The sequence below is a fragment of the Nicotiana attenuata genome, unplaced genomic scaffold (genome assembly GCF_001879085.1).
Source record: "Nicotiana attenuata strain UT unplaced genomic scaffold, NIATTr2, whole genome shotgun sequence".
Taxonomy (NCBI): Eukaryota; Viridiplantae; Streptophyta; class Magnoliopsida; order Solanales; family Solanaceae; genus Nicotiana; species Nicotiana attenuata.
Window position 1 is genome coordinate 205,563 of NW_017670740.1, and position 20,187 is coordinate 225,749.

Below are 20,187 nucleotides of genomic sequence, written 5' to 3' on the forward strand. Positions count from 1 at the left end.
ATGAACTCTTCCAGATGAAAGAATGTGAATTCATTGAGGAAATGTTTGCATGTTTCAGCAAAATCACTGCTGATCTGAAAGCCTTTGGTAAACCTTACTCAAGTGGTGATTAAGTTCAAAAAATCTTAAGGAACGCCTATGACATGGCAAACAAAAGTAGTTGCGCTTATATCTTAAGACTTAGACAAATTGTCATACGATGAGCTATGTGGAAATCTTATAGCATTAGAGAAAACACATCTCAAGAAAACACGTCAGGAAGAAAAAAAGAAAATAGTTGCCTTCAAAGCTACAATGGAAGGAACTGAGAATGATATTGATGACGATACAGAAGCTCTTGAAGAAATTGCTATGGTTTCAGGAATATGAATGGATTGATGAGAATATACAAAAACACAAAAAGGGTAGGATGTCATCCAGGAGAACCAGACAATAAAATGAATAAGACAAAAATGATGAAAAGTATATTGAATGTGGAAAGTATAGCCATGTTCAAGCTGAATGCCCTGATCTTAAAAGAAAAGTCTCTAGAGGGTTCAACAAAAGCAAATTATTCAGAAGCCGGAGCGATGCAGATAGTTCAGAACATGAAGAAATAGCAAATCTGTGTTTCACGACGATTTTAGAAAATGATATGAACAAATACTCTGGATGATGGACTGATGAAGATGTATCAGACGACAACTGTAAAGAGAATACTAAAAATTGCTTCATGGCACGAGGTGAAACAAGTGAGGTAAGACCTTATAACTGTGATAAATGTAACGAATTATAGGATATTCTTGATCTTACCCTAAAAGAGTCTAAAAAAATGCTAAATGAATTAAAGAGACTCAATAGGGAAAAGAAGGACCGAGAACTCAAACTTGAAGTCTGTGAAATCGACAGAGACGTTCTTCAAGATGAGGTTCAGGAATTGCAAATGCAACTTAATGGCATGCACAAATCCACCAGTCATAGTTCTGTCAAGTCCAACCATGAGACGTAGAGTCAACTGGATAAGGACCTGTCAGAACACAGTCCACAAGTACTAACACCAGCGGTATATTAAAAACTAGATCAACCCCTGTGTGTCTTTACTGTAACAAGGTTGGACATAATATTCCTTTTGTAAATATCGTAAATCAAATGTTTCAGGATGGATTTGGAAACCCAAAAACAGCCTTGATCCTAGTAGAACTAACCAACAAGGACCCAAGCAAGCTTAGGTACCTAAAGAAGGTAATAATCTTTCTTTGCAGGAACAACACATGAAAAGTCGAAAAGGAAAATAGTATCTCGACAGTGCGTGTTCTGGTCACATGTGGGGCGCTAAAAATCTCTTCAAAGAAGTCACCAAAATCAATGGAGGAAACGTTAAGTTTGGTGATGACTCAAAAGGAAAAATTATCGGTACTGAAATTATTCTGTTTAACAATAACTGTGATATCGCTGAATTTTATCTTGTAGATAAACTAAATTACAATATGCTAAGCATCGATCAACTATGTGATTCTGGATATGAAGTGAAATTTAAGAAAATTTGATGTGTCATTGAAGATGAATCAGGTAAAATCATCATTCCAGGAAAGAGGTATGAAAATGTCTACATTTTAGATTGCATTGATAATCTGGAAAGTCATATCTGTCTAGCATCTATCATTGATGATCCCTGGCTTTGGCACAAAAAGTTTGGTCATGCCATCATGCATTTGATTGAAAAACTATCCAAACATAATTTAGTCATTGGTCTTCCTAAGCTAAACTACTCTAGAACCATGTATGTGATGCATGTCAGCTTGATATGCAAAGTAGAAACTCTTTCAAACCCAAGGATATAGTTTCCACTAGCAAACCTCTTCAGCTACTGCATATGGATTAGTTTGGACCTACTAGAACTACTAGTATATGAGAGAAAATGTATGCTTTTTTTATTGTTAATGACTACTCACGTTTTACATGGGTAATATTCCTAGCTCACAAAGAAGAAGCTCTAAAGAACTTTGAAATTTTTTGCAAAAAGATAGAAAGTGAAAAGGGGTACCTTATCTCAACTATTCAGAGTGATCATGGAGAATAGTTTGAAAGCATATCATTTAAGGAGTTCTGCAATGACCAAGGATACACTCATAACTTCTCAGCAGCAAGGTCACCATAGCAGAATGGAGTGGTTGAACGTAAACATAGAGCTCCACAAGATATGGCCAGAACCATGATACTAGAGCACTCCCTACCAAATTACTTCTGGGCAGAAGCAGTCAGCACAACCTGTCACATTCTTAACAGGTGTTTAATTTGACTTATCCTGAAAAAGACTCCATATGAACTACGGAAAGGTAAGATACCTAACATTTGATACTTTCATCCTTTTGGAAGCAAATGCTTTATCCACAATAATGGTAAGGATAATCTTGGTAAATTTGATACAAGAAGTGATGAAGTATATTTCTCGGTTACTTTAACAATAATAGATCATTTAGAATTAATAATAAGTGTACTTTATGTGTATAAGAATCAATTCATGCTTTCTTTGATGATAGTAACTCTATAGCCGAGAAAGGAGATCTTGCATGTGATGAAGAGATCAATCAAAATCAATCCATGATCAGTGAACAGATAAATCCAAAAGAATCTGCTGATAGTGCAAATAAAATCCCACAATTGACTAATGAAGAAATTAGTGAGCATGATAAATCTCAGACTGAGTCGACTACTCAACTTACTGAATCAGTACCCAACGAATGGAGAAGTGAACCTGAATATCCTCAAAAGTTTATCGTTGGAAATCCAACTAATGGAATGAAAACAAGAGGAGCTCTAAAGAAAAAGGCTAACATTGAAACATATCTCAAATACAGCCAAAGAAAGTCGATGAAGCTTTGAAAGAATCAAGTTGGGTACAAGCTATGCAAGAAGAACTTGATCAGTTTGACAAAAAATCAAGTTTGGACGTTGGTGCCCAAGCAAGCAAACATAGCAATCATAGGAACAAAATGGGTACTCACAAACAAACTGAATGAAGAAGGTAAAGTTTTTTGAAACAAAGCAAGGCTAATTGCTCAGGGCTACTCTCAACAAGAAGGAGTCGATTGTGATGAAACTTTTGCTCTGGTAGCACGGTTAGAATCAATTCGTATTTTGCTAGTATATGCTTCCTTTAAAGGTTTTAAATTATTTCAAATGGATGTTAAAAGTGTGTTTTAAATGGCATTATTGATGAGGAGGTATATGTTAAAAAACCTCCTGGATTTGAAAACTCACAGTTTCCTTATCATGTGTTTAAGTTGACTAAGGCTCTCTGTGGGCTAAAACAAGCAACTCGAGCTTGGTATGAAAAACTAAGCTCATTTTTGGTCAGTCATGGATTCTCAAGAGGTATGATTGATAATACCCTCTTCATAAAAAGGTCATCTTCGGGAAATCTCATTATTTAAATTTATGTTGATGATATTTCATTTAGAAGTGCTAACTCTGTTCCATGCAAGGAATTCTCACATCTCATGCAAAGTGAGTTCGAAATGAGCATCATGGAAGAATTGACTTTCTTTCTCGGACTTCAAATTCATCAATCAGATGAAGGTATCTTTGTATGTTAGACAAAGTACACGAATGAGCAGATACAAAAATTCGGAATGAGCGATGCGAAGGCACTTGGAACTCCCATGTCTCCAGCTACATCTCTTGACAAAGACGAGGAAGGAAAACCAGTTGATGAATCAAAATACGTGGAATGATTGGATCCCTACTTTATTTAACTATCAGTCCCTCGGATATAATGTTTAGTGTGTGCAGATATGTCAGGTTCCAAGCAACTCCCAAGGAGTCGCACTTAACAGCAGTGAAACGTATAATTAGATATCACATTGGGACTACATCACATGGCTTATGGTATCCACATCTTAACAATTTTAAGTTTGAAGGTTAACTGATGCAGATCTTGTAGGAGATAAAGATGACAGGAAAAGCACAAGTGGAACTTGTCAGCTTGGAAAATCGCTTATTTCTTGGAACAGTAAGAAACATGGATCAGTTGCATACTGAATATATTGCCATCGGACAATGCTGTGCTCAACTACTTTGGATGACTCATTAACTAAGTGACTATGATCTATCCTTTAAGCCTGTTAAAATTTTCTGTGATAATTATAGTGCCTTCTGTCTATAAAAAAATCCAGTACGTCATTCTAGGGCAAAGCATATAGATATCAAACATCATTTTACTATAGATCATGTTCTTCAGGGTGACATTGAATTATCATTTGTTAGTACTGAAAATCAATTAGCTGATATTTTCACTAAGCCCCTTCTAGAGGATAGATTTCAAAACCTTAGGGATTCACTTGGCATTATTACTTTGTGAAAATAAGGCATTGGAATTTTGGAACTTTTCAAAGATTGTGTGTTTTGATGATTTCGTTAAAAAATCTTTTGTACCGTGTATCTTATTATTACTGCATGTTGCATTAATTAAGCACCTCCGATTTTAGCACTGCCTTCCACCGTTCGGTTAATCGATATAGAAACTGAATCAATCAGTCGTGTCTGTTGCTTTTCTCTGCCTCATCAGTCACGTCAGTTCAATCCCGCTTTTTCACTCCTTCTTTCATCTCTATAAGTTCGCCTCTTCTCTGAGCCCTCACTATGCATTTTCCACTCGCAAAAGCACCCGGTCCAAAGGGAAAACCCCCTCTCAACCATCATAACCAGTCACTATTGGCTCTAACCACTCTGAGGGTTTCTCATCTTCTCAAGAAAACCTCTCTGATGATGCTCGAACCAAAAAGGCCCTAGGAAAGCACCACATGGAAGAAGGAGTAGAAGCTTTCACCCCAAAGAAAGTAAAGATAGACTTGGACAGTGCGCTGGAGTTAGAATTGAAATATTAGAATTCACCCAACAGAGACAAGTTCGTCACCTTAAATGGAAAATCAATTGCTCATGGAAGAATCGTCAACCTGGAAGAGATGGAAGCCCTAAATTGCAAAGTAAAAGATTTCTTCAGTTTTCAAGGATGGGAAAATTCTTTTCCCTAACCCCTCCAAAAATCTATGAAGATCTTGTTCGTATGTTCTACGCAAATCTTCGTTTCCTAAAGTCTGATAAAATTGAATCACTCGTGCTAGGTCAGCGTATCATTCTAGACTGTTCTACTTTTGATTCTTTGTTTAAGTGTAAAAGTTCAGGTTACTCTGCTTTGTTTATAAACTCCTGGCCTGATGATTTTGAAGTGTCGTTTGAACAAGCCAAGCAATGCCTTGCTGATTCCCTGTCTGATACTTTGCCAAATAAATTAGGACCTAGTGACATCAACTTTGAAACCCGTATTCTTTCCCACATTGTTGCCACCACCATTCTTCCCAAAATAGGTTCCTACACCACTTTACGGAAGGCATCAATCAATCAGCGTAGAAGATTTACAGAGAACACTCAATCACGCATCACGGACAATATTCAATCACAACGGCTTGCGGAAGAAAGAAATCACGAAGCAACATACCAGTAAAAGAAGCTCCATTTTATTCTTGAAAGAAAATCAATCTTGATGATTCTGAGGATCAAGTCCCTTGGGTTGCCCTCCATTCATGGATTTGTCACGCCTTGAAGAATGGAGCTCAATTCATATATATACAATAGGAGATGCAAAGGAAGGATATACTTTGATCGAACCACTATCAATCTTTTTGTTCTACTCCAAACAAGCATTGTAGTCTATTCTAGATTTACTGTATAACTAGGGAGAGAAGAAAGAGATAAATCACTAGTGAGGCATTGTATCAAGAAGAGAGGAAAGAACAAATCTAGTGATGAAGTTGTTGGTGTATACAAACCAATCAACTTGTACCAAGAAACTTCAGATACTTGAAAGAGAACACCCTTGCAACCCAAGGGGACTAGATGTAGGATTCATTCTTAATCCGAACCAGTATATATAAATACCATGTATCATTTACTTTCTACGATTTATTACTTTTTTGTATCTTGTTTACATCTAACATCAAGAGTCTAGTCAATTACCCCATAAAAGAATAGGAAAATTACAATTCACCCCCTTACCCACTCTTGCACTTTCAACCCACACTAGTGTCGTGTCAATGTGGGTGCGGCACCTAAACTGCCATGTCGGAGCAACTTAGTTATAGTATATTTGATTTTTCCTAGTTCTTAGTATTTTTTATATGCATGCTGTTGACGGATGAGTCTTCACCTCCTTCACTAGAATTATAAGTAATAATAACGTAAGGTTGCGCTCTTACTTGTACCTCTTCATCTTGAGGTTTTATAATTAATGATAAAAATATATATAGGTACTACATCTTAATGGTTTATTCAAAAGAGAAAAGAAGTAACCTGGAAAATAAGATCACACAAGTAAGATTCAATTACGCAGCATGCTGGAGGCCGAGGTGCTCAAATGTTACGAAAAGCTAGCAAATTTTCATACTCCTTCCAACATAAATTTTGAACTTACAAATCGAAAAGACAACACAAGAACTAAGTAAGAAGCTGAAAACTAGCTACGTAATCAATCGGATTTCTTGGAGAATGCTTGAAGCTGATCTCCATACAATTTACAAAGTCTATATTCAGGAATATAATGAGCACCCATTTTCTCATAGAAATGAATACTTTCTTCATTCCAATCAGCCACAAGCCAATCAACCATCCCCATTCCCATTTTCGCAGCTTGTGATGCAACAGCAGAAAAAAACATTTTCCCAAACCTCATCCCTCTATAACACTTCCTTACAAACATTTGGTCTAAATATAAACCAGGTTTCTCAAAAAACCCATTGTAGCTTGGAAAAACAAGCACGTGACCTGCTACATAAACATTGCCATTATTCTCTACATCCCCTTTAAATTTGGACCTAAAAGTCTCGAGTTCAGGGTCCAAAACTTCCATTTTATCAAGATTGTAATTGTTTTTAATAATAGGGATGAAACTATGGTTATTGGATTTGGTGATGAGAGGAAAAGGGTTGGGAGAAATTTCAAGGACAAGGGCAGTGAGAGAATGAAAAGGAGGATTATTGGATTTGAATAAATTGTTGTGAAGTGATGTCTCTGTTGTAGTGAAGATTTCTGATAGGCCATGGTATTCTGCCATTTGGGTAACAAGTTTGTGAAGATGTGGCACGTCTAATTCTGTAGCAAGGCGGATTCTAGCAGAAATTTGGTGGCTGAAAATGGTGTTTTCTTTTGGTTGAAAGGAGTTGATGAGAGTAGCTGCAGCTACATGAGTTGAGTATTCCATGTTAATTAGTGGTTCAATTCTTGAAGCTAAGAGAAGTTGGCAACTATGGCTAACATGACTAGAAAGGGTATTTATACAAGTAGTCTAACTTCTATACATACATTGATATTGTAAACAATATTTACATAATTAGGTTACTTATAAAGTATATGTAACTATAAATCCTTTACTCCTATAAATAATAGAGGTTGAAATTTCTTATTCTTAGCTAATCCAACTGATCCATTAGGCTAAGTCAGCCCAAGGATATTTTTAATACAATGTGATATTGTTCCTCTTTAGCATAATCCCGTGATTTTTTCAGAAAGACCTTACACCATTAAGAGTCCCTATATCTTATATGTAACTTTTTAATATTTTCGGCTATTAATGTGGAACTTCATTCGGACGTCAATGCAGTCAACAACATGGATTAGACTTTGGTATATCTAATCTTGTGTTTAAACTAATCTAGATATGTGCTATAATTGTTCTTGGTGCTATAAAAGGTTAATTAGTTCATCAACTAGATCTGAGGATACCTTCTTACATGTCACTCTGAAGAATTTTCACACGTGCCCATGGATGTAGGTTACTTGACACGTTTAATATTTGTGTCTCTTTTGGTATATTTCTTTTTCTATTGTTTGATTTATCGTCATTCACGTGCTGCTTTACTAGCTTTCGCATGACACCTAATTATTTTGATCTTAACACAACATCCCATCGTTTTGCTCTCCCCAAGCTTCCCTATTTATGTTTTTTTTTTGGGTTGAAGAGGATATATATATATATATATATATATATATAGATATATACACTAATCGTTACAAGATGTGACACTTCTCAGTGCCTCATTAGAAGGGTCATTAACATAATGGTCTATTCATGTTTATCAATTGACAAAGCTTTAATGGCTTAAAACATGCCACTAAAGCATTGTTCATATTTTTACCTCCTTTTTCTCCGCTATGGTTTTAGACATAGCATGTTCGATTGCTCTATTTCTGTCTAGAAAATGAACACTAATTAAGAGACTAGTAGATTTTCAAGCTGTTGACTTTGTGGTTTAATTAACAGATGTCTGTCTCTAGGTTAATTACGATGTACCCGTGCAGGGACTGTTTCTATTTCTGTCCTGATTTTTCAACTTTATTCTTTTTTTGGGTGGCGATTAGGAGGTGATTTAGGTGCATAATCCGTAATTAGCTAAGAAAGTCAAGTGTGAGGAATTATTAAGTCAAATGAGCGGTGACCGACCTTTTCCTGAAAATCTTGACTATGCATTGAAATAGTTCAACTCTTTTCCTAACAATTTCAATTTTTAAGGCTTGTAAAGATAGGTGGCAGAAGCAAAGACGTTTTCTGTAATTTTACAAGATCTCAATATTGGTACGGAGGAGACTAACAATGCCTACTTTGTTGACCAATAAGAAAAGGGTTTTTTTTCCCAATATGTTCAAAATGTACAAGAAGCTTGACTAAGAAAATTGGGGAACTTACTTAATATACTCATATGTAAAACTCACTTTCATGATTTATTTAAATTTTAAAATTATATTAAATATTCTAAAAATATTACACGCTATACCTCCATATATTCTGAAACATATTATATTCTACTTTGAAATACAATTCATAACTTTCTACAATATTCTAATTTGGAATACAGTATCCAAAAGGAACGTACCATAATATTTAATTTATAATATAGTATTCAAACCAAACATACCACAATATTGTAATTTGGAATATAATATTCTAACTAAACATACCACAATGTTCTAATTTGGAATACAATGTTCAAACTAAACATTACACAATATTCTAATTTAAAAAATCCAAACCTAACCTACCACAATATTCCAATGAAAGTACAATATTCAAACCAAACATATTACAATATTTTTTTCGGAATACAGATCCAAATCAAACATAGGACAATTTTCTAATTTAGAACACAATACTCAAACTAAGCATACCATAATATTCTAAATTGGAATACAATATTCAAACAAACCATATCATAATATTCTAATTTGGAATATACAGTACTATATTTTAGAATACAATAGGTATACATAGCAAAATAAATTTATAAAGTATATATGCATGGTAAAATAACTATTTTAATTGTATATGGTGTTAACCGGTATTTTCAATGGGTATACCGTATAGATTATACAAGAAAATTTAAGGAAACTAGCCCATTACTAATTTAAGCTATCTGGACCCAGGGAACCGACAAGGGGCATTTCTATCTATACACAGCTTTGGGGTCATAATTGAACTTATACCCACTTTACACAAACATTTGCAAGCCTAGTAACTTTAGGATCACTTCAGACTTATCAGGTATGAAAAAAAAATTAATCTGAAGTACAATGCACTTAAGACCAATTAAGTCTATAGTGCAAAATTTGCACTTAAAATGCACTTAAGGACACATAGATTTGAAGTGCAAGAAATATTTTCATGCACTTAAGGTTAAAAGGTTTGAAGTCTTAAGGTCAAATAGGTCTGAAGTGCAACCTATGTTTTCATGCACTTAAGGCCAAATAAGTCTGAAGTGAAAAAATTGCACTTCAGATGCACTTAACGTCAAATAGGTCGGAAGTGAAACCAATATTTTCATGCACTTAAGGCCAAGTAGGTCTCAAGTGCAAATTTCCCAAAAACAGAAATTTGTTTTTCGAATTTCAACAATCCTATACACGATTTAACACCTAAATCTACTCTAAATGAGCCCAGTTTTGAAACATAACCTCCAAATATCATCAAGAACAAACCACAATCATCAATTTATGAAGACAATAATAAATCTAACAAACCCATTTTTCAATTAAGAGAAGAAGAAGAAACCCTAAGCAGTAGTAAAAAAATATAAAGCACCACTGCAGCTCAACACTGTAAAATATCATAAACTATCTTAAATATGCTCACAAATACCATATGAATTCACTGTCACCTTTATTTTCACAGCAAAGGAGAAGAAGAATAAGATGATGATGAAGAAGAAAAAAAAGGAGGAGAAGAAAAAGGCATAAAGTTATCTAAACTTTGGGTACTAAATACAAAAAATTAAAAAGTGGGTACCGATTAATTGGAGGCGACCAAATAGGGTACCACGTGCAATTTTTACAATTAACAAAGGCACATTGCTCATACGAGACACCTGTGCTAATTTTTTTAAGGCAAGTTACATATTTGACCGGTCGATAAAAATAATTATATTTGCAATCCAAATATACAAATGATATATACTAATTACGTATAAAATATGTACATTATACGTTAATATACAAATAATATATATTTTCGGCTATTATTTTTATAAAGTTTTACGTATTTTTTTTGGTTTTTCCACTTAGGCCCCATCGGATTCGGGCTAAGAAATCCCACGTTAATGGGGAAGGAAGGAGGTAAAGATGATTCAATATCCAAGGCTCGAACTCGAATATTTACAACTCCATCACAATCCCGATTTGTGATGCCCATGCTAGTTATTGTGGACGTGTTTGCTCATCAATTGATCTTTTAAATGAATCAATGTCAGACTTAATTACTGGATCCTTAGCTATTCATGAGAGGATTCATTCTTGGGAATCTCTAGGAAACTTATGAGGCAACACGGTTGGATGCTTTATATGGTACCAGCAAGAAATTTATTAAAGTGTAAGAATTTACTGACTGTATCTTTACGTAAATCCGGAGATTGCAACACTTTGTGTATAATAAGGCATAATTATGTCTCATTCTTGTATTCTTCTTGCTGTAATAATGTCTCTTACTTGTAAAGCACGGAATAAGCCTCTTACAAAGTGAGGAGAGGCCACGGAGATGAGATTGTATTTTTTACTATTTTTTTTTTTTGTTACACGCAAAAATTTCATTAAACAAGTGCAAAAGTTAAATAGCTAGGAGACACTATCATATTTGCAAATCTCCCTTCGTAACCTGTTCCCATTGGGTGATGTGGAAAGATGGACTAGTTCAACATAACCTAAAATTCATATATACCACTTTTCAGATTCGAAAACCATTCATATTCCATAAGGGAGAAAAGGGATCTTTACACAAATAGCCGGTTGAATTCATCGTTTACACTTTTAGTATGCATATTGACTGTACACGCTTATACACATATTATACTTGAACTATACATATATTATACATTCATCAGCTATTTTTAGTTTAAGCGGTTGGATTGTAAGTGACAGATTGCCGGTCGTTTCGAGAGTTGTAGCCCCGTTCCCCCATTTCCTGCTTCTTTTGTGTTCATTAGCTGTATTTTGACTTACCGGGTTAGTTGGTTCAGGTCCGGAGTGATTTTAGAGTGAACTGAGACACTTAGTCTCTTTTGTGAAGGCTTAAGTTGGAAAAGTTGACCAGATGTTGAATTATGTGTAGACGATCTGGGATGTGAATTTTGATGGTTCTGTTAGCTCCGTTAGGTGGTTTTGGTCTTCGGAACGCGTCTGGAATGTAATTTGGAGGCCCGTGGTAGAATTAGGCGTGAATTAGCGAAAGTTAGAATCTTGGCGATTTTGGTCGGCAGTGAAAATTTTGATATCGGGGTCGAAATAGAATTTCGGAAGTTGTAGTAGGTGTGTGGTGTCATTTTTTACTTATGTAAAAAATTTGGGGTCATTCGGGTGTGATTTGATAGGTTTCGGCATCGTTCGTGGAATTTGGAAGTTTAGAAGTTCTTAGGCTTGAATTATTCGTCTTTTTGATGTTGTTCGGGGTGATTTAGTGATTGGACTAAGTTCGTATGATGTTATGGGACGTGTTGGTATGTTTGGTTGAGGTCCCGAGGGCCTCGGGTTGATTTCGGGTGGTTAACGAAACAAGATTGAAGTTTGAAGGATTGCTGAAGTGGCTTGGTTCTGGTGTTTTCGCACCTGCGGTGGCGATCCCGGGTGCGGACCGCAGAAGCGAAGAGAATGCTCGCAGGTGCGGGCAAGAGTGGCCTAGACTGGAAGCGCAGGTGCGAGATTAGGAGCGCACCTGCGAGACCGCAGATGCGGAAGCGGAGCGCAAATGCGGAATATCGCCTGGGAAGGAAGGATTGCAGAAGCGGGCGGGGCCCGCAGGTGCGATTGTTGGACCGCAGATGCGGACTTTGGGCGAGTAAGTGAGATCCGCACCTGCAATGAGAATTCCGGAGGTGCAGCATCGCAGAGCGGGATGTGGACCGCAGGTGCGGTTCTACTGGGCAGAAAGTATATAAAGGAGACTTCGCGAATTTTTGCCCATTTCCATCATTTTTAAACACGGGTTTTGGAGATTTTGAAGAGATTTTTGAAGGATATTCAAGGGCATTCAATGAGGTAAGTTGATTTAGCTCTATTATCTTTAGCTATGGTCCTGTGCACCGTGAGAATCGGGACCTGGTTCATTCCATGGCACCGTTTAGTGACTCTTTCTTGTTGATATCCGTGTTTCCATCATGTGATTAAGTAAACGAGCTGTAAATCATACTAGATATCATGTTCCAGCTTTACGCCGATACCGCTGGGACCCCTAGTGGTCGTTTCTTGCTGTCATCTCATTAGTTTCATTGATATTCTATACTCGGTCTTATTCATGCATTTCCTATCATGTCTCATTCTCAGTTGTTATTTATTGGCACATCATATCATTGTTCCGGGCTAGTTTTCATGGAATTGTGAGCCCGTGTGTGAGACTGGAGAGTGATGACTAAGTGAGGTCGAGAGCCTGATTATGAGTGACAGTTATGGGATCGAACTGCACGCCGCAGCGGTTATGTTGATGATTATGATAACGCTTGGGCTGTAGGAGCCCCTCCGGAGTCTGTAACACACCCCAAGTGAGCGCGGATGATATAATTGAGGGATGGATTTTCCTGGACATGGATTTGTCCGAAGTATTGATATCTGGAGATGGATTTCCCCACAGGATTGAATTACCCTTTTCCTCATTATCGAGTGACTTACAATCAGCGTTGAGCATGTTCGGGGATGGATTTCCCTTGGTCGGATAACCATATGAGGTACCGAGTGGTTGAGTATGTATATATATACCTGGAGATAAATTTCTCCTCAGGATTGGATTACCCTTCTTCCTCGGTACTTGTTGATTTGCAGTCAGTGTTGTGTATGTTCCGGGATGGATTTCCCTGGGCCGAATGGCCATATGCAGTACCGAGTGGTTGAGCACTTGAGAGTGTGAGCACATGGCATTTCATACAGCATGTGCATCGGCATGTAGATGTAGCAAAGTTTTATTCTTTACCTTGCTTCTGCTCTATTTTACTATTTTAGCTGCCTATTAAACTGAAAGCATGCCAGCATTCCTGTACGTTATTTCTATATATCTGTTGAGATTGAGTTCGTCACTACCTTTCAGTCCATAGTATGGACTTGTTACTTACTGAGTTGGTGTACTCACGTTATCCCCTGCACCTTGTGTGCAGATCCAGGTATCTCTGGGCACGGTAGCAGCTGCTGATATTTTTCTGTTGCTGATCATTGGAGTTAGTAAGGTAGCTTCCTGGCGACCGCAGCCCTGCTTTCTTCTTATTTATCTTCTCGTAGTTGTATTTTGGATTTTTCCCAGACTATGTTGGTCTTGTTATTATCAGAACAGTTGTAATAGTTGCTCATGACTTAGTGACACCCGATGTCGGGCTATCTTTTCCGCATTTTGTTATTTTGAGTTTAGCTCTTCTATGAAATTTCTATTATGAAAAGCTTGGACTTAATTTTTATGAAATATCGAAGTGTTTTTGAGAAGTGTCGGCTTGTCTAGTACCACGATAGGCGCGATCACCACATGTTAGAGTTCGGATCGTGACAAGTTGGTATCAGAGCGTCGGTTACATAGGTCTAATGAGTCATGAGCGGGTTTACTAGAGTCTTGCGGATCGGTACGAAGACGTCTGTATTTCTCTTCGAGAGGTTGCAGAACCTTTAGGAAAACTTCACATTCTTGAATTCTTGTCGTGCAAATTTGTTGATTCCGGTAACTAAACTTCTGTTATTCTATTCTCTCACAGATGGTGGGGACATGTGCTACCGGTCAGGGCGGACAGCTACCAGTACCACCTGTTAGGGTCGCAAGAGCCCGAGGTCGCGGTAGAGGTCGTGATAGAGGTAGAGGTGCAGCCCGCACAACAGCTAGGGCGGCACCTGCAGATCCACCAGTTGTCCCAGTTCAGGGTCAGGTCCCGGTTGTAGATGCACCAGCGGGACCAGCTCAGGCACCAGCTGTGCCCTTTGTGATTCCGGGTCTTCAGGAGACCTTAGCTCAGATTCTCACCATGTGCACCGGTCTTGCTCAGGCGGTCTCTATTTCTACTACAGCAGCCACTTACCAGGCCGAGGGAGGCACTTAGACTCCCTCCGCCCGTATACCCGAGCAGGTTGTTTAGGGAATTCAAACACCGGGGGCACCACCAGCCCAGCCAGTTGCACCTGCTCAGGATTATGTGGTTCCAGTCATGCATGATGACGAGCAGCGTAGATTGGAGAGGTTTGGTAGACTTTAACCTCTGACTTTCAGTGGTGCAGAAGGCGAGGATGCCTAGAGTTTCTTGGATAAGTGTCAAAGGATTCTCTGTACAGCGGGTATTCTAGAGACTAGTGGGGTCTCATTCACTACCTTTCAATTCTCTAAAGCTGCCTTTACTTGGTGGTAGGCTTATGAGAGGCGTAGGCTTGTTGGTGCAGCGCCCCTTACCTGGCAGTAATTCTTTATTCTCTTCCTGGAGAAGTATGTACCGCAGGGAGAAGCTGCGCAGACAGTTTGAGCAACTGCGTCAGGATGATATGACTGTGACACAGTATGAGATGAGATTTTCTGAGTTAGCCCATCATGCTATTTGGTTGGTTCCTACAGACAGGGAGAGGATCAGGAGGTTCGTGGATGGCCTTGCATATCAGCTGCAGATACTTATGACTAGAGAGAGTATGTCTGGTGCTACTTTTGAGGAGGTTGTTGACATTGCTCGAGAGATAGAGTCTGTTCGCCGCCAGGGATCTAGTAGTTTTGGTGGTGTTCTTTCTGGAGGTCAGTTTCACCACGGCAGGGGTCGTCCTTTCAGTCATGCTCAGACGACCCGTCCAGGTCACCGTAGTGGATCATCTGGCCATGGTCCTCACAGTTCACATTAGGGCCACTCATCTCTTAGTGCCCTTCCAGCTCAGAGTTCGTCTCATGCACCATCAGCTCAGGGCTCATCTATGCCTGGTTCTTCTAGTGGGTATCCCGGTGCTCGGGGCTCCCTTCAGTCCCCGTTGCCAGTGGCTAGTAGAGGTTTCTTTCAGTGTGGAAATTTGGGTCATATCAAGAAGTTATGTCCCCGCCTTATGGGAGGTTCGTCCCAGCAGAGGAGTCAGCCTTCGGCTTCAGCACCAGTTACTTCACCACCCGCCCGGCCAGCTCGGGGTGGAGGTCAGTCAGTTAGGGGTCGCCCTAGAGGGGGAGGCTGATCAGGTGGGGGTCAGGCCCGTTTCTATGCATTCCCTGCCATACCAGATGCTATTACTTCAGATGCGGTGATCATATGTATTATCTCCGTTTGCCACAGGGATGCCTGTGTATTATTTGATCTTGGTTCCACTTTTCATATGTGTCGTCATATTTACTCATTATTTGGATACGACCCGCGAGTCTCTTGTTTTATCTGTTCACGTATCTACTCATATGGGCGATACTATTATGGTGGACCGCGTATATCGGTCTTGTGTGGTGACCATTAGGGGTTTAGAGACCCGAGTAGACCTTTTGCTACTTAGCATGGTTGATTTTGATGTGATATTGGGCATGGATTAGTTTTCTCCGTGTCATCTTATTCTAGATTGTCACGCTAAGACGGTGACGTTGGCTATGCTGAGGGTGCCACAAATTGAGTGGCGAGGTTCGTCGGATTATGTTCCCAGTAGAGTGATTTCATTCTTGAAGGCCCAGCGGATGGTTGGGAAGGGTTGTCTTTCTTATTTGGCTTTTGTGGGGGACGTCAGTGTAGAGGCTCCTAGTATTGATTTAGTTTCGGTGGTGAGGGATTTTTCGGATGTATTTCCTACAGACCTGTCGGGCATGCTGCCGGACTGGGATATCGACTTTGGTATTGATTTGGTGTCGGGCACTCAGCCTATTTCTATTCCACCATACCGTATGGCACCGCTGAGTTGAAGGTGTTGAAGGAGTAGCTTCGGGAGCTCCTTGAGAAGGGGTTTATTTGGCCTAGTGTGTCACCTTGGGGTGCACCAGTTCTATTCGTGAAGATGAAGGATGGCACTATGAGAATGTGCATTGATTACAGGCAGTTGAACAAAGTCACAATCAAGAACAAGTATCCTCTGCCTCTTATTGATGATTTATTTGACTAGCTTCAGGGAGCGAGGGTGTTCTCCAAGATTGATCTCAGGTCAGGGTATCACCAGTAGAAGATCAGGGACTCGGACATTCTTAAGACAGCTTTCAGGACCCGATATAGTCATTATAAGTTCCTTGTAATGTCTTTTGGGCTGACTAACGCCCCAGCAACGTTCATGCATTTGATGAACATCGTGTTTCGGCCTTATCTCGACTTGTTTGTTATTATATTCATTGATGATATCCTGGTGTACTCTCGTATCCAGGAGGATCACGTTGAGCATTTAAGAGTTGTATTGCAGCAGTTGAGGGAGGAGAAGCTTTATGCTAAGTTCTCCAAGTGTGAGTTTTGGCTCAGTTCAGTGGCATTCTTGGGGTACATAGTGTCCAGTAGGGTACTCAGGTTCATCCGAAGAAGATAGAGGCGGTCCAGAGGTGGCCCAGATTGTCCTCAGCCACAGAGATTCGTAGCTTTCTTGGTGCGGGTTATTACCGTCGGTTCGTGCAGGGGCTTCTCTTCTATTGCATCGCCCTTGACCAAATTGACGCAAAAGGGTGCTCTTTTCAGGTGGTCGGATGAGTGTGAGGCGAGCTTTCAGAAGCTCAAGACTTCCTTGACCATAGCTCCAGTGCTAGTTCTGCCATCAACTTCAGGTTCTTATACAGTATATTGTGATGCTTCTTGGATCGGTATCAGATGTGTTTTGATGCAGGAGGGTAGAGTGATTTCTTATGCTTCTCGCCTGTTGAAGCCCCATGAGAAGAACTACCATGTTCATGATTTGGAGTTGGCTGCCATTGTTCACGCGTTGAAGATTTGGAGGTACTATCTCTATGGTGTGTCTTGTGAGGTGTTTACTTATCATCGTAGCCTCCAGCATTTGTTCAAACAGAAGGATCTCAATTTGAGGCAGCGGAGATGGTCGGAGCTGCTAAAGGACTATAATATTACCATTTTGTATCATCCGAGAAAGGCCAGTGTGGTGGCCGATACCTTGAGTAGGAAAGCGGTGAGTATGGGCAATCTTGCATTTATTCCTATTGGCGAGAGACCTCTTGTAGTTGATGTTCAGGCTTTGGCCAATCGATTTGTGAGGTTGGATATTTCAGAACTCAGTCGGGTCCGGGCTTGTGTGGTTTCACGGTCTTCCTTGTTTGATCGTATCAGAGAGCGCTAGTATGACGACCCTCATTTGCTTGTCATCAAGGACAAGGTTCTGTATGATGATCCAGAGATGTGAATTATTGGTGATGATGGGGTATTGGGGATGCAGCGCCGGATATGTGTGCCCAATGTAGATGGACTCTAGGAGATGATTCTTGAGGGGGCCCACAGCTCGCGGTATTCCATCCATCCGGGTGCCGCGAAGATGTATCAGGATTTGAGACACCACTATTGGTGGAGGAGGATGAAGAAGAATATTGTGGGGTTTGTAGCTCGGTGTCTTAACTGTCAGCAGGTAAAATATGAGCATCGGAGACCGGGTGGCTTGGTGTACTCATGTTACCCCATGCACCTTGTGTGCAGATCCAGGTATCTCTGGGCACGGTAGCGGCTGCTGATATTTTTCTGTTGCTGATCATTGGAGTTAGTAAGGTAGCTGTCTGGCGACCGCAACCCTGCTTTCTTCTTCTCTATCTTCCTGTAGTTGTATTTTGGATTTTTCCCAAACTATGTTGGTCTTGTTATTATCAGAACAGTTGTAATAGTTGCTCATGATTTAGTGACACCCCGATGTCGGGCTATCTTTCCCGCATTTTCTTATTTTGAGGTTAACTCTTCTATGAAATTTCTATAATGAAAATCTTTGACTTAGTTTTTATGAAATATCGAAGTGTTTTTTAGAAGTGTCGGCTTACCTAGTACCACGATATGCGCCATCACGACATGTTAGAATTTGGGTCCTAACATGGATAAATGGCTATTTAGGTAAATTCTTCAAAAAGAAAAGGGAATATTTGTAATTGGAACTTTTTGTGTGATTTTAGCGGAGTTGATAGAATCCTGAAATTGCGAATTCTTTAGTGCGTTCTACACATTGTGAATATTTCTTGGCAAAAAGTAAAATAAAATAAGTAGAACATGGCACTTTTTGATATTATGTTGTAACAGTAGACACAAAAAGAAACATCGTTGAAGAAGTGTAAACACAAATTAGATGTAATTTATCGTGAAACATACAATGTGGAAAATTATGCTCAGAAAATATTTGTTATTGTTATTTTGAAATGTACTGAAAAAGAAAGGTGACTTTCAAGCATGCGAGAGGAATTTTAACATTTGGTCCTTAGGGCATATCCAACCTTTACCTCATTTTTGGTCCCCAAAATGGGGATTTTTCCATTTCGGGGACAACTTACTCCAACCATTCCCCCATTTTTTTCTCCAAACTTTTTTATATTCTTCTCTCTCTTCTATATTATATTATTATCTTTCATTTCAATTTTATTTTTTAGTTTCCATTAAAAAAAATTCATCTTTTAGTTTTATTAATTTGTAATTTCCATTAAAACAATTCCATAAAATTTTAACTAATATAATTTGTAAGCAATTATAATAGATTAACTAGTAATTCAAATAAAAGTGAAATCATTGCAACATCTAATATTTTATATTCACACCTTTCAATTTTAGCAATATCTAATATTTTATATTTGCACCATTCATTTTTTGAGATAATTATATATTTTTTGTACTATTATAATTTATAATAAAATTAACTTACAATTTTACATAAAAATAATAAATGCACGAAAATTAATTTATCAAAATTATACACCAAAGTTAAGATGTAAAATTAATATTATAAAGACATTATATAAACATAATTAGGTATTTATAAAGAGATAAATTACAAGATTAAATAATAAAATAATAATAAAAAAGTGATGAATAGTAGTGGGGGAGATGAATAGTGTACCTCCATATTTGAGAGAAAACTATTCATCCCCATTTTGGGGATAAAAATGAAGAAGGGTTGGAGTTAAATTACCCCAAAAATTGCCCCCATTATGGGAAATGGGGTAAGGTTGAAGATGGCCTTATTGATACTTTTTACTAGCTAAGCTTATGTTGAATTATTCGTCTCAATTTTTAACTGGGGCTAGATCAAATGGCGGTAGTGAATATTTTCGACAAATCCTGGAAGTCTAACTTGTGGCTATTAAGATCTTAAAGTTGTGCTCTCATTAATTGTTACGGGACCTTTTCGATTTCACCATAACTGGACCCAAGGTAGCATGGACTACCTAAGAGGTCGTTTAGTCAAGCTGTCAAATTTATTTATTTTGAATTGTATATTTATTTAAAAGTATTTTTCAAAAATATAATTTTAGAAGAAAGCCGTTTGTGTTTAGTTAATTCATTTGAGAAGTACTTTTGCGATATTTGAAGCAAATTTGGCTAATCCTTTCAAAAAGAATACTGTGAGCACGTGATTTTGCCCTATATGAATTATTCCCATAAATTCAAAACAAAATAATTTCTTTCAGTGTTTGCAATTTTGTGGATTTTCGTGGCACTTTCTGTTAATTGTTTGCATATGTTTGTGCATGTTTATTTTATTTTAATTAATAAAAACTACGAAAATATATATTGCATTTGCATTTAGGATTTAATTTTACATATTAGT

The 20,187-nt window shown here is 38.3% G+C and overlaps 1 protein-coding gene across 1 annotated transcript; it reads right to left on the bottom strand.

Annotated features, from left to right (window-relative positions):
- Positions 1 to 6,428: 6,428 nt before the first annotated feature.
- Positions 6,429 to 7,344, bottom strand: LOC109242847 (L-ornithine N5-acetyltransferase NATA1-like). Its single transcript, XM_019409715.1, has one exon. It carries the CDS (start codon positions 7,232 to 7,234, stop codon positions 6,503 to 6,505), a length of 732 nt encoding a protein of 243 aa, XP_019265260.1. The 5' UTR covers positions 7,235 to 7,344; the 3' UTR covers positions 6,429 to 6,502.
- Between the last annotated feature and the right edge of the window lie 12,843 nt (positions 7,345 to 20,187).

Bases quoted from the DNA above. Each gene is read 5' to 3' on its own strand.
- LOC109242847 (XM_019409715.1), bottom strand. From the start codon at position 7,234: ATGGAATACTCAACTCATGTAGCTGCAGCTACTCTCATCAACTCCTTT.